This window comes from Falco peregrinus, chromosome 5 (genome assembly GCF_023634155.1).
Source record: "Falco peregrinus isolate bFalPer1 chromosome 5, bFalPer1.pri, whole genome shotgun sequence".
NCBI classification, from domain to species: domain Eukaryota; kingdom Metazoa; phylum Chordata; class Aves; order Falconiformes; family Falconidae; genus Falco; species Falco peregrinus.
The window spans coordinates 69,521,544-69,539,940 of NC_073725.1; the positions used below are offsets into that span (position 1 = coordinate 69,521,544).

The 18,397-nt window shown below is 68.0% G+C and overlaps 1 protein-coding gene across 4 annotated transcripts; it reads right to left on the minus strand.

Annotated features, from left to right (window-relative positions):
- Positions 1-497: 497 nt before the first annotated feature.
- ABCA7 (ATP binding cassette subfamily A member 7) lies at positions 498-16,773 on the minus strand. 4 transcript variants are annotated; one of them, XM_055804749.1, is made up of 51 exons: positions 16,740-16,773; positions 14,701-14,812; positions 14,484-14,577; positions 14,137-14,278; positions 13,934-14,061; positions 13,748-13,869; positions 13,480-13,674; positions 13,284-13,373; positions 12,937-13,174; positions 12,665-12,804; positions 12,479-12,595; positions 12,169-12,348; positions 11,887-12,095; positions 11,612-11,788; positions 11,206-11,428; positions 10,881-11,102; positions 10,544-10,748; positions 10,347-10,463; positions 10,016-10,187; positions 9,689-9,820; positions 9,470-9,609; positions 9,248-9,385; positions 8,918-9,081; positions 8,655-8,727; positions 8,157-8,359; positions 7,976-8,024; positions 7,720-7,782; positions 7,232-7,249; positions 6,898-7,052; positions 6,668-6,792; positions 6,492-6,590; positions 6,041-6,236; positions 5,822-5,916; positions 5,560-5,592; positions 5,226-5,331; positions 5,046-5,120; positions 4,767-4,936; positions 4,517-4,694; positions 4,315-4,430; positions 3,883-4,027; positions 3,672-3,795; positions 3,438-3,567; positions 3,236-3,356; positions 3,059-3,121; positions 2,863-2,969; positions 2,017-2,158; positions 1,813-1,947; positions 1,626-1,729; positions 1,426-1,518; positions 1,074-1,311; positions 498-995 (listed from the first exon to the last, which is right to left on the minus strand). In XM_055804749.1, the coding sequence occupies exons 2-51, from the start codon at positions 14,764-14,766 to the stop codon at positions 846-848; spliced, it is 6,717 nt and encodes a 2,238-aa protein (XP_055660724.1). In that variant the 5' UTR covers positions 14,767-14,812; positions 16,740-16,773; the 3' UTR covers positions 498-845. The 4 variants fall into 4 exon arrangements, with proteins under 4 accessions (XP_055660724.1, XP_055660722.1, XP_055660723.1 ...); XM_055804747.1 differs by having other exon boundaries at positions 8,867-9,081; XM_055804748.1 differs by lacking the exon at positions 7,232-7,249 and having other exon boundaries at positions 8,867-9,081.
- Positions 16,774-18,397: the final 1,624 nt, after the last annotated feature.

An 18,397-nucleotide genomic window follows, 5' to 3' on the forward strand; every position in this document is an offset into this window, starting at 1 on the left:
AGACCCCCAGGTACGCTCAGGGGGAGCCCCAGGTGCAGGCCTGCGGGCCCCCCCTCCCCATGGGAGAGGGGGGTTGGGGGCTGGGGAGGAGAGGGGCCCCCTGAAATCTTCATGCCACCCACCCAGGGGGCCCAGCCCAGCCCTGCTCGGGGGTCCCTGTGCAGCACAGGCCCCATGGGGGCATCCGGCTGAGGGGATGAGACCCCTGCCCCACACTGGGGCACCGCAGAGGGGGAGAAGGTGGAGAGGAACGAGCTCCAGGGAGGGTGGCGGGCAGGGACCCCCACCCAGCCCACTGCCCACCCTGCCCAGGGACCATCCAGGGGGAGGAAGACCCTGGCTGACCTTCGGCCGCCGGGAAGGGGCTGCAGGACAGCAGCAGGGCAGGGGGCCATGGCAGCTGCTCTGTGCCCCCCACCGCGATGGCCATCCTGCTGCCCCCCGTCCCGCTGCACCCCCCGTCCCCCAAGTGAGGGTGACCCAGCGCCCCGGGTGGTACCACGGGTCTTTATTTCGTTGCTCTTTTAGAGCAGGCCCTGCACCCGCAGGGAGCAGTGGGGGTCCCAGGGCCTGCTCAGGGTAGGGGTGCTCAGGGCAGCTCCCCCCATCGAACTGGGCCCCCCAGCGGGTACCACCCCGCCGAGGGGGAGCTGGGCCCAGCCCCCCCGGTGCACTGACCCTGCCCAGCACCTGGCTGGCGGGGCTGGCGGTCCCATGCCGGGGGGCAGGATGCGGCCAGACCCCCCTGTGCAGCTCTGGGGGTCCGGAGTGGCCAGAAGTCCCAGCAGCCCGGGTCGTGCTGCGGTGACACTGGGGGGGTCTCCCCATGGGGCTCCGTGCCCTGCTCAGACCGCGCTCTCCTGGTAGTTGCTGTCCTCCAGGAACCGTGTCAGCCTCCTGCTGGGGCTGGGCACTGCCGGGGCCGCATCCTGCCCTGGGGCCACGGCCCCCCCGGGGTCCTCGTCGCTCTGTTCCCTGGCAAAATGCACGAAGACCTGTGGGGAGGGCAGGATGAGGGGCAGCGCTGGCAGGACCCCAGCCCCCCTGCCCTCATGCCCCATGTCACCCATCACCTGGTCGAGGGTGGTCTGGGACACGGAGTAGTCCTCGATGTGGCAGGGACCACGGTGGGCCGCCAAGACACTGAAGACGCTGGCCAGGGAGCCGGCGTGGGAGGGCAGCTGGTACTGCAGCAGCCCCCCGTGCCGCTCCTTCAGCACGATGCCGGGGAAGCGCCGCTGCATCAGGGTCTCCACCGGTGCCGGCCCAGGGCCACCCACCCGCACCACCACCGTGTAGCCATCCCCAAACCTGGGTGGGAGAGGGGGGCATCGCTGCAGGGACCGGCCGCATCCCCCCACCCCATCCCTGCAGGGCGGTCACCCCTCGCTGCCGGAGCCCTCCCCAAGCCCCCAGCCCCATTACCTGTTCTTGAGGTGCTGGACGCTGCCCAGGCAGCGGAACCGGCCGTTGACCATGATGGCCATCCTGGTGCACAGCGCCTCGCACTCCTCCATGCTGCCGCGGGGGAGGCGTGAGGCCCCGTGGGGGGACAGGGGGGTGCTCCCCTCTGGGAGTGTCACCGCGGCAGGGGGGGTGCTCCACACCCTGGGGTGGGGGCTCACCTGTGCGATGTGAGCACCACGGACCTGCCCTCCCGGATGACGCTGAGGATACGGTCCCACAGGAACCGCCGGGCTCGCGGGTCCATCCCTGTCGTGGGCTCATCCTGCAATGGCCCCAGCAGCGCTGTCATCCTGGGCAGGGGTCCTGCGCTGCCGTGGGACCCCCACACATACCACCCCCACTCACCAGGAAGACAACGGGGGGAGAGCCGAGGAGGGCTATGGCTGTGGAGAGCTTGCGCTTGTTGCCCCCGCTGTACTTGCCCGCCGGCCGGTCGGCGTGTGGCTCCAGCCCCATCTTGGCAATGCCCCACTGAGCCACCTGTGAGCGATACGGAGAGGATGAGGATGGGGGTCCCCTGGGTTGGGGGGGACGGGCTGCGGGCCCTACCCTGGGGGTCTCCTCCTTCGGGATGCCACGCAGGCGGCTGTAATACTCCAGGTGCTCCCGCCCCGTCAGCAGGTCTGTGATGGCATCAAACTGGGGGCAGTAACCCATGTGCTGGTGGACAGACTGCAGGTCGGTGAGCACGCTGCAGGGACAGGGACATGGCTGAGCAGGGGATGGGGACATAGATCGGCACATGGTGGGGACACGGCTGAACACATGGTAGGGACGAGGACACAGATCAGTACATGGTGGGGACACGGCTGAGCACACAGTGGGGATGAGGACATGGATCGGCACATGGTGGGGACACGGCTGAGCAGGAGACGGGGATGGGGACACAGATCAGTACATGATGGGGACATGGCTGAGCACATGGTCGGGATGGGGACATGGATCGGCACATGCGGGGACACGGCTGAACACATGGTGGGGATGGGGACACAGATCAGTACATGGTGGGGACACGGCTGAGCACACGGTGGGTATGGGGACACGGACCTGCACATGGCAGGGACGTGGCTGAGCACGTAGCAGGTAGGGGGACATGGCTGAGGACATGGCAGGGACAGAGACACAGCTGAATATGTGGATGGGATGGGGACATGGCTGAGCACATGGCACGGACAGGGACAAGCTCCAGGGACAGGGACAAGGCTGAGCACACTGCGGGAATAGGGATGCGCACGCTGCAGGGGTGAGGTTGAGGATGAAGCCAAGCACAAGCACGCTGCAGGGACGAGGGCAAGGAGGAGCACAGGGTGGGGACAGGGATGACAGCCCACGTGCTGTGGGGACACAGAGAGGGGGAGCAGCATGTTGGCCGTGGGGTTCCTCTGTCTCGCTCACCTGTGCCCTTTCAGCCAGGCCTCCCCCAGCGTCACCTCCGTGTCCCCCGTCAGCATCTTGAAGGTGGAGGTCTTCCCGGCGCCATTCACCCCCAGGAGGCCGAAGCACTGCGGGATGCAGAGTGGGGTTACCGGCAGCCCCGGCACCGCCCGCGGCACTGTCCGTCCATCCGTCCGTCCATCCATCCAGCACCCACCTCCCCCGGGGGGATGGCCACGCAGAGCCGGTCCACCGCCGGAGCCTTCCTGCGCCGGTACACCTGCGTGGCAGAGCCGGGGTGGTGCTGGGCGCTCGCCACCCATCGCCCAGTGGGACTGGGGGCTACAGGAGGGGCTGGAGCCCCACAGCAAGGGGCCGGCCCCATGGCACGCACCTTGGTCAGGTCCTTCAGCAGCAGGAGGTGGCTGTGCGGGGGGGTGCTGCCCACCCTCGCCCGCTCCCTGGCCACGTCCTGGTCCTCCTCCCCCAGGGAGGGCAGCTGCAGACCCCGTGGCCTGGGGGCAACAGTGGCAGGGGCACATCCAGGGCTGCCCACCCCACAGCTGCCCCACGGCTTCCCCACGGCCGGTCCTCACCCGAGCCGCAGGAAGAAGCGGTATTGCAGCAGGAGGGTGAAGAGGAAGAAGATGATGCCCTCAATGGCCATGGCAAACATGTTCTTCCCTGCCAGATCCCAGGACAGGGGGGACACGAAGCGCCTGTCCCCTGTGAGCGGTGAGAGGGGCTGTAGGTGTGGGGGACGCCAGGGAGGGTCCCCAGACTGGCCAGGCTATGGGGAGGGGGAGCAGCCCTGCCACCCCTGGACTCACCGAACCTCTCAAAAGCATCAGCCATTGCCTGGTTCTTCACCATGTCAATGAGTCCTCGGCCCAAGCAGAAGTGGGGGAAGATGAGGAAAACCTTCTTCAGGATGCGATTGATGTTGTTGAGGTTCTGCCAGGGCGGCAAGGAGAGCAGTGGGGAAGCTGGCACTGGCCCCGCAGACATGGGAGGGGGGTCTGGGGCAGCCTGAGGGTTCACCTGGTCCACAAAGAGCTCCAGCACGAAGGTGGCCACGCTGCCGTTGATGCCGATGAAGAGGTTGATGCACGTCAGGGCCACGTAGGCGGTGCTGGGGATGCTGAAGAGGAAGGAGGCTGGGTACATCAGGGGGGTGATGGACCAGCTGTGGGGCAGAGAGGCAGGGGCTGGCCGAGGCGCACCTCCCTTCCCGGGGGGCATGGCATGGCAAGCTGGCACCCCTCCCCCAACCCCCCAAGCCAGGGCTGCCCCCAGCCCCAGACAGAGCCCCCTGTGTCCCCCCATTCCCCAGGGTCCAGCCCCGGGGGGGGTTAGCCTCGGGGGCGGGGGGTGGTGGTTATCCCCAGGGGGGTTAGCCCCGGGGGGGTTAGCCCCAGGGGGGGTTAGCCCCAGAGGGGGGTTAGCCCCAGGGTGCCTCCACTGGCCCTTCACCCGTAGAGCAGCAGCAGCAGCACCAGGGAAGGCAGGTTGGCGGAGGAGACGTAGGATTCCTGCTGGAAGCAGAGGAAGATGAGGATGACCAGCAGCGCAGGGACCAGGTAGTTGCACTGTGGGCATGGAGAAGCCAGGGATGGGGTCACGAGTGGGACCTGGCCCCCTGGAGCTGTACCCCATCCCCATCCCCATCCCGCACCATATCCCAGGCGAAGTTGCCCAGCCAGTAAGTGACAGGCTTCATCCCGCTGACGAACTGCAGGTGTTTGGCTTTGCTGACCCGCTCCTCGATGAGGAAGAGCACGAAGCTGGCCGGGACGAAGGACATGGCGAAGATCACACAGATGGAGACCAGCACATCCACCGAGGTGGCCATCCTGTCGCAAAGGGGAGGGCTCAGCTGGGCACTGGGGTCCCACGGTTGTCCCCCCCCAGTCCCCCGCACTCACAGGGCAGCCTCCGAGAGCTGCTCCTTGGTGAGGTTGAGTGGGTGGTTGGTGGCCGTGATGCCGTAGAGCGCGGGGTCGGTCCCAGTGGGCAGCCGGGCGCGGAGCAGCCCATTGCTGGCCACGTTGAGGAAGGAGACCATGGCGTGCCAACCCTTGTTGTTGAACCAGACCTGCAGCCCAGGGGGAGCCTGGCTCAGAGCCCCCTCCCCCACCGCGGCACTGCTCCCCACTGGGCTCCCACTCCCCTCCAGCCCTGGCCAGATTCAGTCCTTCTCAGACCTTGATGTTCCGGCGAGTGTCCAAGCCCTCGATGAAGCGGCTGAGGTTGCCCAGGAGCAGGTCCAAGTTGCTGCCCTGGGCATGGAAGTGTGGGGTGAGGGGTGGGCTTGAGTCAGAGCCCTCCCAGCGCTGAGATGCTGGAGCTGAGCCGGGGTGGGGGCAGAGCCCCCCCAGCCGTACCGGCGTGATGTTAAACAGTGCCCGCAGCTCCAGCACCACCTCTTCCACCTCCACCGCTGATGGCAGGGCCTGGGAGCCACCGGCACCCAGAGAAAAGCCACCGTACCTGGGGGGAGAGATGGGCACCCAAACCTGCCCCCCATTTCCCACTGCCACCCCTGTGCAACCCGCCCCCCCTCTGCCCTCCCGAATCCTCCACCCAGCCAGACGCCACGGCGAGGGGCACACAGTGAAGGGTTGAGGATGCCCAGGTGATGGCTCTGCCCATCCCCACCAGGAGCTCCTTCCTGCCCCCTGCCCCATCTGCGTGAGACCCAGCCCCTCCTCAGCTCACCTCTGCTCATTCACCCACTTCTTGTTCCTCAGCCTGAAAGAAATGGGAGCGGGGGGGAGAAATACCCCCGGGGAGACGTTGTGTCAGCCCTTGTCCCCACAGCCATGGGTCCCCCAGCAGCCCCCCTCACCCTGCGGTGCCCTCTCCACCTCCAGCCCTGGCTGGGTTTGGCCCACAGCATCCCTCCCTCCTTCCACTGGGGTGCCAGCCTGTGCCAAAGCCCCCCTGGCTTCCCCAGGGGGTCCCCAGCCCCAGCACTCACTCCTGGCGGATGATCTGGGGGTAGGTCTTCACCAGGTAGTCGGAGATGTTCCTGCCCGTCAGGTTCTGCAGGATGTCACCCGTGCCCCTTCGCACCTGGAGGGTGGACAGACGGGCTGGGCGAACACACAGCCCCACTGGCCCCTCTGGAGCATCGTCTGCCCCCACACCCAGCAGCACTGGTGCCCCAGGACCAGCCCTGCTGTGGGCTGGGGGTTACCTGGGGTGGTGGGAGCCCCCCAGCCCCCTCGGGGCAGTCGGGCAGCATCCTGTGGGCCCCCGGCCCGCTGCACTGGCAGGGGGGGGACGGCTCAGCCTGTGTCCAGTTCCCACGCCGCAGCGCTTCCAGCAGAGCCGGGGGTGCTGGGGGTGCTGAGAAACCGTCGGGGTGGGAAGCTGGTGGGCACGGCCCCATCCTGAGCACCCAGCACCACAGGGGGGAGAGAGACCCCCGTTACCAGCCTTGTGTGAGCCAGAGGCATCGGATCCTGTCCCTGTGCCCCTGCCCACAGTTTTCCCCCCGCTGCAGGGAAGGGCAGGGGGGCCACGGCATCGCACCGGCTAGCAGGGCTGCTCCTGGGGGAGAAGTGGGCACCAAGGTGGGGGCCAAGCCCCAGCCGCCCCCTTCCAGCCCCTCCAGCCCCCCGTCCCCGCAGGGCGCAGGCACTCACACCTCCCCAGCATCCTTCATGCACTTGGTGCCAAAGCCCGGCTCAGCCAGGAGCGCGCCCAGGAGCTGAGTGGTGTCAGGGTCCCCAGGGGCATCATTGCTGTCGGGAGAGGTGGGAATGAGCTGGTGGCAGCAGTGGATGGGGGGACCTGGGGGGACAGAGGGATGGGGACACACCTGAAGAAGGTGAACTGATGCCCATACATCCAGGGCTGGAGGGGCAGCGGTGGGTACTTCCCAAAGGGCGGCACAATGAGGCTGAAGAGCAGCGCGATGCAGACGAAGACAGCGGGCAGGACGATCTGCCAGGGGCTGGGGGTCAGGGCTGGCTCCGCACCCTCCTGCCCCATCCCCTCCCCAGTCTCTGCACCACGGCCCCATCCTGGCCCCTAGTCCCAGGCCCGTACCTGCGCGAAGAAGCCCCGGGTGCTGCGGCGGGCATGGAGCATCCTCTTGATGAAGAGGGCGCGGAGCTGCTGGCGGGTGAGCGCCCAGCCCCTCACCCTGTGGCCGGCCTGCCCAGGACCCCCGCGCAGCAGGTCCGTCTCCTGGGGCTCTTCCGCTGCAAGGGCAGGGATGGGTCTGGGTCTGCCCCCCACAGAGCCGGCAGCGAGGGGCAGGGGCTCGTGCCAGGTGGCGTGTGGGGGGATGGTGTGCTGGCACGGGTGTCCCCCCACCCCAGCAGGGATGGGGTGCTGCATGCAGGGACACAACGGGAGCCCCCCAGCCCCCAGCTCCTACCTCGCCGGATTCCTTGGGCTCAGTGTAAAGGAGAGGAAAGAGGAGTTACAGCCGTGCTGGCACCTGCCCGGCCGGGGTTAGCACCCACCTTGGGCAGAGCTGGCTCCCCAAACCATCACAGCCCCCCCAGACCCCCATGGCTGCTCCCACACCAGCTCTATCTCCAAGAGAAGGGGCCTGGATATGTCCCCTGGGATTTCATGTCCCATCCCAACCCCTGCATGGAGCCAGGCTCCCCCAAACCTGCTACCATCCCTGTTCCTCACCCTGCCCGATGCCCTGAGGGACACCCCAAGGTGGGCAGGAGCGATGCTGCACCAATGTCCCTGAGCCTCCCCCTGCCCCAGGGTGGGCCTGCCCGGATGGACACGTGCCCAGATGACATGTGCCATGGCCCCAGCCCCAGCCCAGGGGGTGAAGGTGGGGGTCACCCAGCAGCAGGGGCTGGGCAGCTCAGGGGCTCGGGGTCCCAGCTCCCCCTTCCTTACCCAGCTCCCCGTCGGCCGCCTCCGCATCCCTCCCCTCACTGGGGGCTGCTCCTCTCCCAGCGCCTGACAAAACAGGGGTGAGAGTGCCAGGGTGGGACTGAGGCACAGCCTGTGACACCTCCCTGCACCCATGGGTGCTCCCAGCAGGGACCCAGCCCTGAGAAGGGTCAGGGCCACATGGGGTGCTGGGGACATCACCCCCTTCCACACCCCAGCACCCTGAAGCTCAGCTCCAGCCAGCACCGAGGTGTTTTACCTGCCGTGTCAGCATCCAGCCCTGTGTCCTGGGCCACCTTCAGAAAGATCTGAGGGTGGGAAGGGGCTGGCATTACAGAGAGCCACCAGCACCCACAGCCCCCGTGAGGCACATCCCCCAGGTTGCGGGCAGCCCCCCAAAGAGCCCCAGGGAGACCCTTGGCCGCTGCTCCTCTGGGTACCTCTTCCAGGGTGGTGTCGGAGATGCCGTAGCTGGAGATGCCCAGTTCCCCCAGGCGGGTGTCCAGCTCGCGGAACAGGTCCCCAAAGGCTCCGTCCTTGGCCCCGCTGTAGGGCAGGACGAAGAGCACCTCGTGCCCGATGTCCTCCTCCAACCGGGAGCCAGGCACCAGCCTCTGGATCAGCGCCGACAGCTGGGCCACATCTGGGGGGACAGACAGGGAGGGCTGGAAACGTGTGGCAGGAGCCGATGGCTGGCACAGGAGCTGGCAAAGCTGGCATGTGCCCTGCATCCCAGTCTGAGGGTCCCCAGGGGGTCTGAAGGGGATGGGAGGGCAGGGACCCCCTTCTGCCCCAGCAGTGCAGGGGGGCCAAGGGCTAGCAGCAGAGCAGGGCGCGGGGCTGAATGCACCCATGGGCCCCCAGCTGATGGGGGACACATGGGGGGTACCCAGGGGGTGATGCTGTGCTGGGGGTGCAGGGAGGGACGGGACCCTCACCCACGGCGCTGGCCTTGCTGCCCTGCTCGCTGCCCAGGCCCGTGTCGCTGCTGTGCTCCGAGTCGCTGCCATCCTGCGGGAAAGGGTGGCCGGAGCCTGGCACCCTGCGGCAGGATCCCGCCCCAAGCCCAGGGCTCAGCATCCCCTTGATACCCAAGATGGAGGCACTGGCCACCCTTTTGGCACATGCTCGGTGGGACCAAGGGGCCCACCTTTTTGGTGGTGCCGGGGACGGTGCCGGTGCTACCGCCGCTCATCCCAACCTGCTCCTGCTTCACCAGGGTGAGGTGGTAGCCAGTGCCCAGCCTGGCCTTGAGGAAGAGCGGGGACCCGCAGCAGCAGAGCCGGCCCTGCGAGATGATGGCGGTGCGGTCCCCCAGCAGCTCCGCCTCGTCCATGTAGTGGGTGGACAGGATGATGGTGCGACCTGGGGGCAGGGAGTGGGCTTGAACCCACACCCCCTCACCGGGCTCATCTGCCCGCAAGCACGTCCCCCGGCTTGTCCCACGGTCCCTGCTGCCGGTTCTCCACACCTGGGGGGCTCAGGTGCATGGAGGGGGAAGCGGGGCTCCCCCTGTTCCCCCAGCCCTGACCTTTGCGGTACTTGAGCAGCAGTTCCCAGATGCTGCGGCGGGAGTAGGGATCGACGCCAGCTGTGGGCTCATCCAGGATGACCACCCGAGAGCCACCCACGAAGGCGATGGCCACCGAGAGCTTCCGCTGCATCCCTCCTGCAGGGCAGAGGAACAATGTTGGGTGGGGGCTGGGGCCGTGGACCCCTGCTTGGGCACTGGTCCTGCCCCTGGCACACGCACCTGAGAGGTTCCTGGTCTGCTCCTGGCGCTTGTGGGGTAGCCCCGTGTCCTGGATCAGCTGCTCCATCTCAGCCTTCACCCGCTCCTCCGACAGCCCCTTCAGCCGCCCGTAGAACCAGATGTGCTCCTCCACGGTCAGGCTGGGGGTGGGGGGGCAGGGGTGAGGTGGGCAGCCCAGCCCCCCGCACTGCTCTCCCCGCCTGCCCTGCCCCTGCCTACATGTCAAAGAGGACGTTGTGCTGGGGACACGTCCCCATGGTCTTGCGGATGCTGTCGATATCGGAGCGGATGTCCCAGCCCAGGATATAGGCAGTGCCGGAGGTGGGGGGCAGCAGACCGGTCAGGATGGACCTGGATGGGGAACCGGTGGGGCAAGGGGGTCACAGGGTGCAGGACCAGCAGGGCTCAGGGCTGGGGTGCCCGGTTTACGTGGGGTGCTCAGTGGGGACACAGGTTGGGGCAGCACCAGGGCAGAGCCAGGCTCAGGTCCTGTCCCCAGCTGCAGCCATGCAGCTCCCCGGCCAGCCTCCAGCCCCTCCAGCTCACATGGTGGTGGTCTTGCCAGCCCCATTGTGGCCCAGGAAGGAGGTGATCTGCCCCTCGTAGAAGTCCAGGCTCAGCCCGTTGACGGCCACGTGGCTGCTGTTGTGGTAGATCTTCACCAGGTTGCGGATGGAGACTCCGGGCTGGAGCTGGGCAGGTGGCTCCTCCACCAGCACTGGAACCCACCGAGGGTCATGTCCTGGGAAGGACCCCTCGCCATGGGGGGTAGGACCCCCTGTTGGGGGGCAAAGCCCAGGCTGGGGGCTTGAGCCCAGCTCCACGACCACCACCCTTCAGCCATGTGGCTCTGGGGTGGGCAGGGGGAGCAGCTCACCTTGGGGTGCAGTGAGGGGGCTTGCAGGGTATGGGGGGTACATGGCTGAAGACGGCTCTCCAAGCCAGTAACTCTTCAGGAAGGGGAAATTCCAGGGCTTGGGGATCCCGTATTGACCTGCAGTAGATGGGGCTGAGTGGGGTGAGGCCTGAGGGGGGGCTGGGGGGTGCTCCAGGGGCTGGGGGGGCTGCATTCACCTGGGAAGACACCCTCGAGGTACCAGGTGGCCAGGCCATAGAGACCAGCATCCAGCAGCAGTAGCCCCATGGCCGTGGCAAAGTTGTAGGGGTCTCCTGGCACGGGGCTGGCCCCCAGGTTGTGCCACTGGATGCCCACCCCCTGCTCCTCGTAGAGGGAGAAGTACTCGCAGCCGAAGCCGAAGGCCACTGGTGACAGCAAGCTCTGGTGGCAGCAAGAACGGCAACGTGGGCAGAAAGACTGACCTGGGGGGGGGGGGGTAGCCCCAAAGCCCCCCACCCAGCAGACCTGGGGCACCCAAGGGGTATTGGGGAGGGGGCAGCTACGGCCACTCACCACGAGGACGCGGAGTGGGAAGGTGATGTGGTCACGCCAGGCGACGCACAGCACGTAGGGCAGGTAGAAGGAGAAGTAGATGATGCCGCCGCAAGCGGAGGCCAGGTTGGCGCGGGGGAAGAAGGTGCTGATGAGGAAACACTGGCTGATGGTGGCCACCGAGAAGGTGCCGAGGAAGAGGAAGATGACGGCTGGATTGCTGTAGGGCAGGATGTTTCCCAGCTGTGGATGGAAGCAGATTGGAGCCTGCGGAGCCCCTCGTGCTGGCTCCTGGCCCTGATGCGTCTCATGTCACCCACACTGTCCCCCATGCTCTGCAACCTGCCTTGAGGATGAGGACAAGGAGGGCAGAGCTGAGGAGGAAGGGGATGAAGCTGCTGAGGAACCAGCTGAGCCAGAGGATCCCACTGCTCAGCCCCATGGTCTTCATGGTCTCCTTCAGACGCATCTCCTTCTCGTGCACCACTCCCTTGATGATCATGGCCACTGAGTAGATCCAGGCCAGTGTCATGAAGAGGGGCAGCGAGCGGTTCAGGACCCGCAGGAACCTGGGGGAGGTGACACCAGCCCGTCCACATCCAGCCTGACACCCCCAGGACCCCCAGGGCATGGACCAGCCCCGTTCCACCTCCCTGGGGCAGGGATGCTGCAGGCTCCTTGGCCCCATACCCTGCAGCAGTGGGTCACTCGAGGGTCCCGGGGGGCCAGGGCTGCCCCCATCGCCCACTCACACATCATCCACGTAGCAGGGGTAGGGCATTTGCTGGATGTAGACCCCCATCCGTGGGGTGGCCCCGGTCTGCACCCGCACCACCGCCTGCTCCACCAGGTCCTGCACGTAGACAAAACCCCCCCACACGTAGCGCAGGTCGCTGAAGGGGTCAGCTGCGGGACCCGGGTCCCAAAACCTGGAGGCAAAGCACGGCACTGAGCGTGGGACACCCCCCCTCCATGGGACAGGCAGCTTGGGTGGCTGGGGAGACCAAAGAGGCTGGTGTCTCCCAACCTGTCCTTGATCTTGTTGGTTCTTGTGACGTCGTCGATGTCCATGCGGATCTTGTAGCGGACGTGGGGGGGCAGCGTGGGGGTTGTGGCATTCGTGGGGGACTGGAAGACCACAGCTGCCCAGAACTGCCGCTCGTCCAGCAGCTCCAGGGCCCGGGCCACCAGCTGCTCCTCGGTGGCCACCACCTCGATCTTGTCCAGGCAGACGCACTGCAGGCAGGGCAGGCAGGGCTCAGCAGGGCTGGGGGAGCCAGCCCACCTGGGCAGCTGGGGTGACACACACCTCCATGAACTGTGATAGCGTGCTCAGGACCATGTCAACGTCAGCGTACACCTGGCGCCAGGTGACCCCTGGCCCCCCTGACGGCCCCCCCAGGAACCCAGCCAGATCTGGCAGCTTCCAGGAGGTGCTGTTGAGGAACCCATCCAGGAGCTGGGCCGTGCCCGGGGCCAGCAGCAGGTCCTGCAAAGCATCAGGGTACAGGGGGTGATGCAGCCCCCCCTGCTCCCTGCCAGGAGCCCGAGCTGCACCCCCCTGCACCCCCATCCTGCACCCCAGCCCCCTGCGGGGAGAGGGGCTGGGGCTGACGCACCTGCAGGACCTGCATCTCCAGGCTGCTGTTGAGGAAGGTGTAGATGCGGGGTCCCAGCTCCCGCCAGGCACCCCCCACCTCCCCCAGCACTGCCAGCTCCCGGAACGTCCGATTCACCTGCATGAGGTGGGGGATGAGGCACAGCCAGGGCAGCCCCCCTCAGCCCCCCTGTAGCCCCCCACTGACCTCGGCCATGACGCTGTCGGGGCCGGGGCCGGGTGGCGTGTACAGGATCTTCCCCATGAAGAGGGGCTTGATCCCCCGCCAGAGGATCTGCGAAAGGGGGCTGGATTCCAGGCTGCGGAGCAGCTCTCGGCAGAAGGGACCTGGGGGGGGGGGCAGAGCCAAGCCCTCGCCACTAGCCCCTCCCCACCAGCCCCCCACCACCTCCCAGGCAGCCTCGGGGGGCTGTGCCCACCAAGCCCCCAGCTGAGCCCCCTCAAGCCCAGCCCGCTCACTGCTGGTGTTGCCTGGGACAGTGGCTCTCTGCTCCGAGCTGTTGCGGTCCAGGAAGGCTTTGACATCGTTGTCCTCGTACCAGTTGAGGGAGGGGACCCTGAGCCCCCCGCCCTCGGGGTGCCCACAGGCAATGCGTGACAGGGCCCCAAAGGCGCCTGAGCCGGTGGCGGTGGCATTGGTGGCCATCACAGCCCTGAGCTCCTGCTGCAGCTCGGCAAGGCTGGTCATGGAGGAGACCTGGGGAGAGCAGGATGGGGAGCAGAGCGGGATGTGGGGGACCAGGATGCCCAGGGACAGCGTGGGGAGCACGGGGTGAGGTGGGGGGCAGGGGAGCAGGGGGTGCTACCTTATCCATCAGGGATGCTGCATCCCGCAGGAAGGTACCCAAGGCTTCCACGGTGCCAGTGATGCCACCCACGTCCGAGCTTAGCTCTTCCTGCAAGGAGAGCATGGGAAAGGGGGTCACAGCCCCTCTGGGGGAAGCTGGGGGTCTCTGCCTGACACCATCCAGCACCCAGCGCCTGGCTGGGCTAGGGGCTCACCGCCAGGAGCCGGGGAAGGTCAAGCTGGGAGAGGAAGGAGCCCTCCATGGCACGGAGCTGGGGGCCGGACAGGGCGCAGAGCCCTCGCTGCAGGCGCTGGGTGGAGGCGGCGTCACCCCCCACCAGGAAGCCCCCCAGCTCCGAGGCGTTGCAGACCACGGCCTTCAGCGGGAGGCGGGTGCCGGCCAAGGAGAACTGGTGGGAGAGGGCTGGTCACGCTGCAGCCCCCCGCACTGGGGGGACTGGGAGTGGGTGCTCCAACACTCACGATGCGGGGGCTGAGCTGAGCCGCCATCAGCTCGTCCACCAGCGCCGGGGGCAGAGATGTGTTGGTCCGGAGGAACCGTGAGAAGGTCTCGTTCTCTCGCAGGTAGCCCCTCACCGGCAGGGCTGGAGGGGCAGGGGTCAGCCAGGGGGTCTCCCTCCGCTGGCACCCCCCGTTCCCGGTGCTTACCCCTCCACTGACTCCCGCTCCCCCGGAGCTGACGCAGGGTGGGCAGGAGCCGGGTGAAGCTGCGCAGGAGCCGCTGCCTATCGGTGTGGACCAGGACCTGCCGGGCTTCAGTCAGCAGGCGGGAGAGGCTGCGGGGGCACGGGGTGGGCAGTGAGACCCCAGCCCAGCCCTGCCCTACAGCCCCCGCAGCCCCCGTTGCTCACATGGAGCTGTCGAAGTTGCCCACCACGCCGGGGGCCTCTCCCGCTGTTGGGTGCCGAAAGCAGGGGTTGTTGGCGTTGCAGATGATGCCCTGGAGCCAGGGCAGGGTCCCGGCCGAGGGCAGTGCCTTGTTAGGGAAGTGGCCTGCGGGAGAGATGGGTCTGGGGGGGGCAGCACAGGACCCCCACATACACCCCAGCAAAGAGATGCCAGCGAGCCCCCAGCTTGGGTCCACCAGCCGTGTTTGTCTGCCCCAGGGCCACCCTGGGGAGGGCTCCCATGCAGGGGGGACCCCGGCATGCATGGGGGGGGCCTTGCCAACCCAGGGGGGTCAGGGTGGGACACTCACACTCATGCTGCTTGAAGGGCGGGTGGGATTGCCGCACCGAGATCAAGATGAAGAAGAGGAAGAGCGGCCACAGGAGCTCGATGACCAGCTGGATCTGGGCGAGACACCATGGTTTGGGGGGGGGGGGGGGCTGTCCCTGACCCCAGCAGCACCCAGGGCTCTGCCTGCCCCCTCCCTGGTGGCTCCGGGCACGCTCCCACCCCAGTCACCCACTCACCCGCTGCCGCCGGCGGTAGGTGAAGTTCTTCCAGAGCAGCAGCCCCAGCTGGGTGCCCACGGCCATGGAGGGAGTGCGAGGGGGTCGTGCCCTGCACCCCGCTCGGCTCCGGCTGTGGGTGAGAGAAGGGGGGGTTGTCAGCACCGATCCGGGGGGTGATGGTTGGGGATCTGGCACACCAGGCAAAGCCAGGCACGCGGCTGAGCACTGGGGGCTGGCAGGAGCTGGCCCCACATTCCTGCAGCAAAGCTCCTTTCCGGAGCAAAGACCTCAAATCTCATCCTTTTCTAAAGCAAAAGCAGCAAACAGGGCACGAGCTCCGCGACCCCCCCCCCCCGGGTCAGCACCGCGGCAGGAGCCGTGAGCGGGATTCACACCCCGCAGGAGAGGCTCGGAGCCCCGGGGAGTTGGGCAGCCGGGGGGGTGGCTGGGACCTGCCCTGCCTCAGTTTCCCCATGTGAGGGATGCGGCCTGGCCAGCAGCGAGGTGGGGTGTTTCTGGTGAGACCCTCAGCGCTCCAGGAGGGAAAATCACCCCGATGCCGTGGGCTCAGGTGTGAGCTCAGGCCCCCCGGGTCGGTTCTGCAGGTGCCCCCCGAGCTGTGCTGGGGCCACAGCAGCTCCGTCCCTTTCCCAACCCCATCCCAGCGAGCCCCCGTGCCCAGCCGGCTCCGGGGGCTCCCCCTGCCCCGCACAGCACCCAGCGGGTGGGCAGTGCCCAGGACCCTCAGCGAGGCATCGGCCTTCCCCAGCAGCCACATGGCCGGCATTGTGCCCAGCCCTGCCAGGCACCGTGGCACGACTGAACTCGTCGCCTCCCGCCTGGCGAACGCCCATGGCCCACGAGAGCCGGGCACCAGAGCTGCCCCCCGCAAAGCCACTGCAAGCCGAGGACACCCCAGGGTCACCTCTGCTGCCCGTCCCACCACCCCAGGTTGGTGGCTCTGAGGACTCACCTGCCTGCCCTGTCACCTGCTGTGGCCTCGCACCTCGGCCAGCCCCGGGGCTGGGGGGGGGCAAGGGCAGGTGGGAGGGCAGCTGGGGGGGCAGTTGGGGGAAGCCAGGCAGGGGGGGGGCAGCTGGAGGGGGGCAGTGGGAGGGGGGCCAGGCAGGGTTGGTGGTGTGCCAGGCGCGGGGTGGTGGTGCAGGTGGAGGGGGGGGCAGGTGGGGGGAAGTTGGGGGGGGGCGAGGTGGGGCGTGAGTGCAGGTGGAGGGGGGCGCAGGCAAGGGGGAGGCAAGTGGGGGGCCAGGCAGGGTGTGTGTGCAGGTGGAGGGGGGGGGAGAGGCGGGGGGGCCGGGCGGGGGCGTGGGGCAGGGGATAAGCGGGCACCAGCCGGTGGGATTAGGATCCCGGCTGGGAAATCCGGCAGATCAGCCTGCGGGGCCGGATTCCTGCGAGGGGGCACCGGGAGGGCTGTGCCACCCACCCCCGCCGCAGCGGGAGAGAGGGGGGGTGCCCAGCGCCCCGGGGGGCGGCTGCCGGGGGTGGGGGCACCGGCCGAGCGGTGATCGGGGGCTGCTGCGGGGCCGGGAAGAGCCGGGACGAGCCGAGCAGGAGCCACCGGGATGCTCCGGGAGCCGCCCGGCAGGAGGCTACCGTGGGAAGTTGCTTACTCACCCCGCGGGGGGGGCTCAACCGGGAGCGCGGCGGCCCCCGGAGACCCGCGCTGGGCCACGGGGAGGGGGGCGGACCGGAGGGACACGGGAGCAGCTCGGGGGGATGCTAGGGACAGCGCCGGGGGGGTGATGTGGGCATGGGTACAGCCCAGGGGGGGCACAGACAGCCCCGGGGGGGTGATGGGGACACGAGGACAATCGCGGGGGGGAGGCACAGACAGCCCCGGGTGGATGACGGGGACACGGGGACAGCGACATCGGTGGGCGACACGGACGACCCCGGGGGGATGATGGGGACGGTCCGGGGGGGACACGGGGACAGCCCCGTGGGGGAACACTGCAAAGGCACAGCTCGGCCAAGGCCGGTGGCACAGGCCCCCTTCGCCCGCAGCAGCCCCCGGCCGGGGACCCCCCCCCCCTTACCTGCTCACACCGCCACCGCGCGGCCCCTTTAAGATGCCCCGCCCTCTCCGCGCTACAAAGTAGCCGCGGGCGTGACGTCATGGGATGCGGATCTTAAAGGGGCCGGGGAGGGGGGGGGTGGGGGCTGGGGTCGTGGGGGGGGGGGTCAGAGCCGATCCCGGTGTCCCGTCCCGTCCCGTCCCGTCCCGTCCCTGGGTGGGCACTACCGCTGGTGTGGGCGCCCCCCCTGGGGCAGCGGAGCCCCCGCCATGGGCGCTGGAGCCCGGCCTGGGGCAGGCTGAGACCACCCTAGGGGACGGACCCCCCGCGGCGCCCACCGACCCGGGGCTGCCCACGGGGGCGGGAGCCCGCGCTGGCCCGGGCATCCTGGGACCCCCAGCCCCCTGCCCGCCGGCAGCAGTGCGCGGTGCTAGGGGGGGGTGGGGAGAATTCCACCCGTTACATCGCTTGGGGGGACAGAAAACGTGTCTGTGCGGTTAGAGACCCGCTGTCCTGAGCGTTCGTTTAATTCGTTACAACTCCAGAGCCTGCTGTTGGCCCCTGGCAAGCCCCCTCCCCACCTCCCCTTACTCCAGTTTCACATCCTGGTGCTGGCGAGAAGCATCAGTGTGTGCCCTGGGAGCCACGGCGCAGGATTTAACCCACGGGCACTTCACCCCGGGGACAGCCCCCTCCGGGGGTCTCCAACCCCGCGCCCACATCAGCCAGGGAGCAGGTGGGTTTGCACCCTGGGACAGAGGCAGAGGTGCGATACTGCGCTGGCACAGCTGGGGGTGCTGACCGCTAAAAAAATTTTAAAAATTCATCGCTTCTCAAAAAGACAAGACTCCAACAAAACTTCAGCCACCAAGCACCTCGCCTATGCAATGCAGGCAAAAAGAGCGATCGCTCGGAAACTGAAATTTAAATCTTCTGTGCCTGCCCCCCACTCCCTGCACCTGCCCCCCAGCAGCCTGGCTGCCCAGCAAGCTGGCTCAGCGATTCCCTTTTTATTTTGGGATCTGTCACCAGGGCTGTGGTGGTGCAGGGACCGGCACAGCCTGTTACAACTGCTCACGTCCTTCTCCCAGGGGAGGGACCCACGGGAGTCAGTGGGCAGCATGGGGGGGGGGGGGTCCAAACACGGGCAGCGACCTCAGGAAGGAAACTGATGGTTGGCGTGGTCCCTGCGCAAGGATGACACGCAAATCTGTGAAGCGTTCCATGTTTTTGGCACTCCTGGGACTGATCCCAACCTCGGGGAACCTTCTGGCCCCTACTCTGTGTGGGGGCACCCCCAAGGTACACGGGCGTGGAGCTGGGGGTGTGTGTCCAGACCCCCAGGTACGCTCAGGGGGAGCCCCAGGTGCAGGCCTGCGGGCCCCCCCTCCCCATGGGAGAGGGGGGTTGGGGGCTGGGGAGGAGAGGGGCCCCCTGAAATCTTCATGCCACCCACCCAGGGGGCCCAGCCCAGCCCTGCTCGGGGGTCCTTGTGCAGCACAGGCCCCATGGGGGCATCCAGCTGAGGGGATGAGACCCCTGCCCCACACTGGGGCACCGCAGAGGGGGAGAAGGTGGAGAGGAACGAGCTCCAGGGAGGGTGGCGGGCAGGGACCCCCACCCAGCCCACTGCCCACCCTGCCCAGGGACCATCCAGGGGGAGGAAGACCCTGAGCCCC

Excerpts from the sequence above, each read along its gene's own strand:
- ABCA7 (XM_055804747.1), bottom strand. The coding sequence starts at position 14,766 with ATGGCCGTGGGCACCCAGCTGGGGCTGCTGCTCTGGAAGAACTTCACC. Across the intron at positions 10,464-10,543 it reads CCTCGAGGGTGTCTTCCCAG|GTCAATACGGGATCCCCAAG; the intron begins GTGAATGCAGCC and ends CATCTACTGCAG. Across the intron at positions 2,970-3,058 it reads TGGCCATCCCCCCGGGGGAG|TGCTTCGGCCTCCTGGGGGT; the intron begins GTGGGTGCTGGA and ends TGCATCCCGCAG.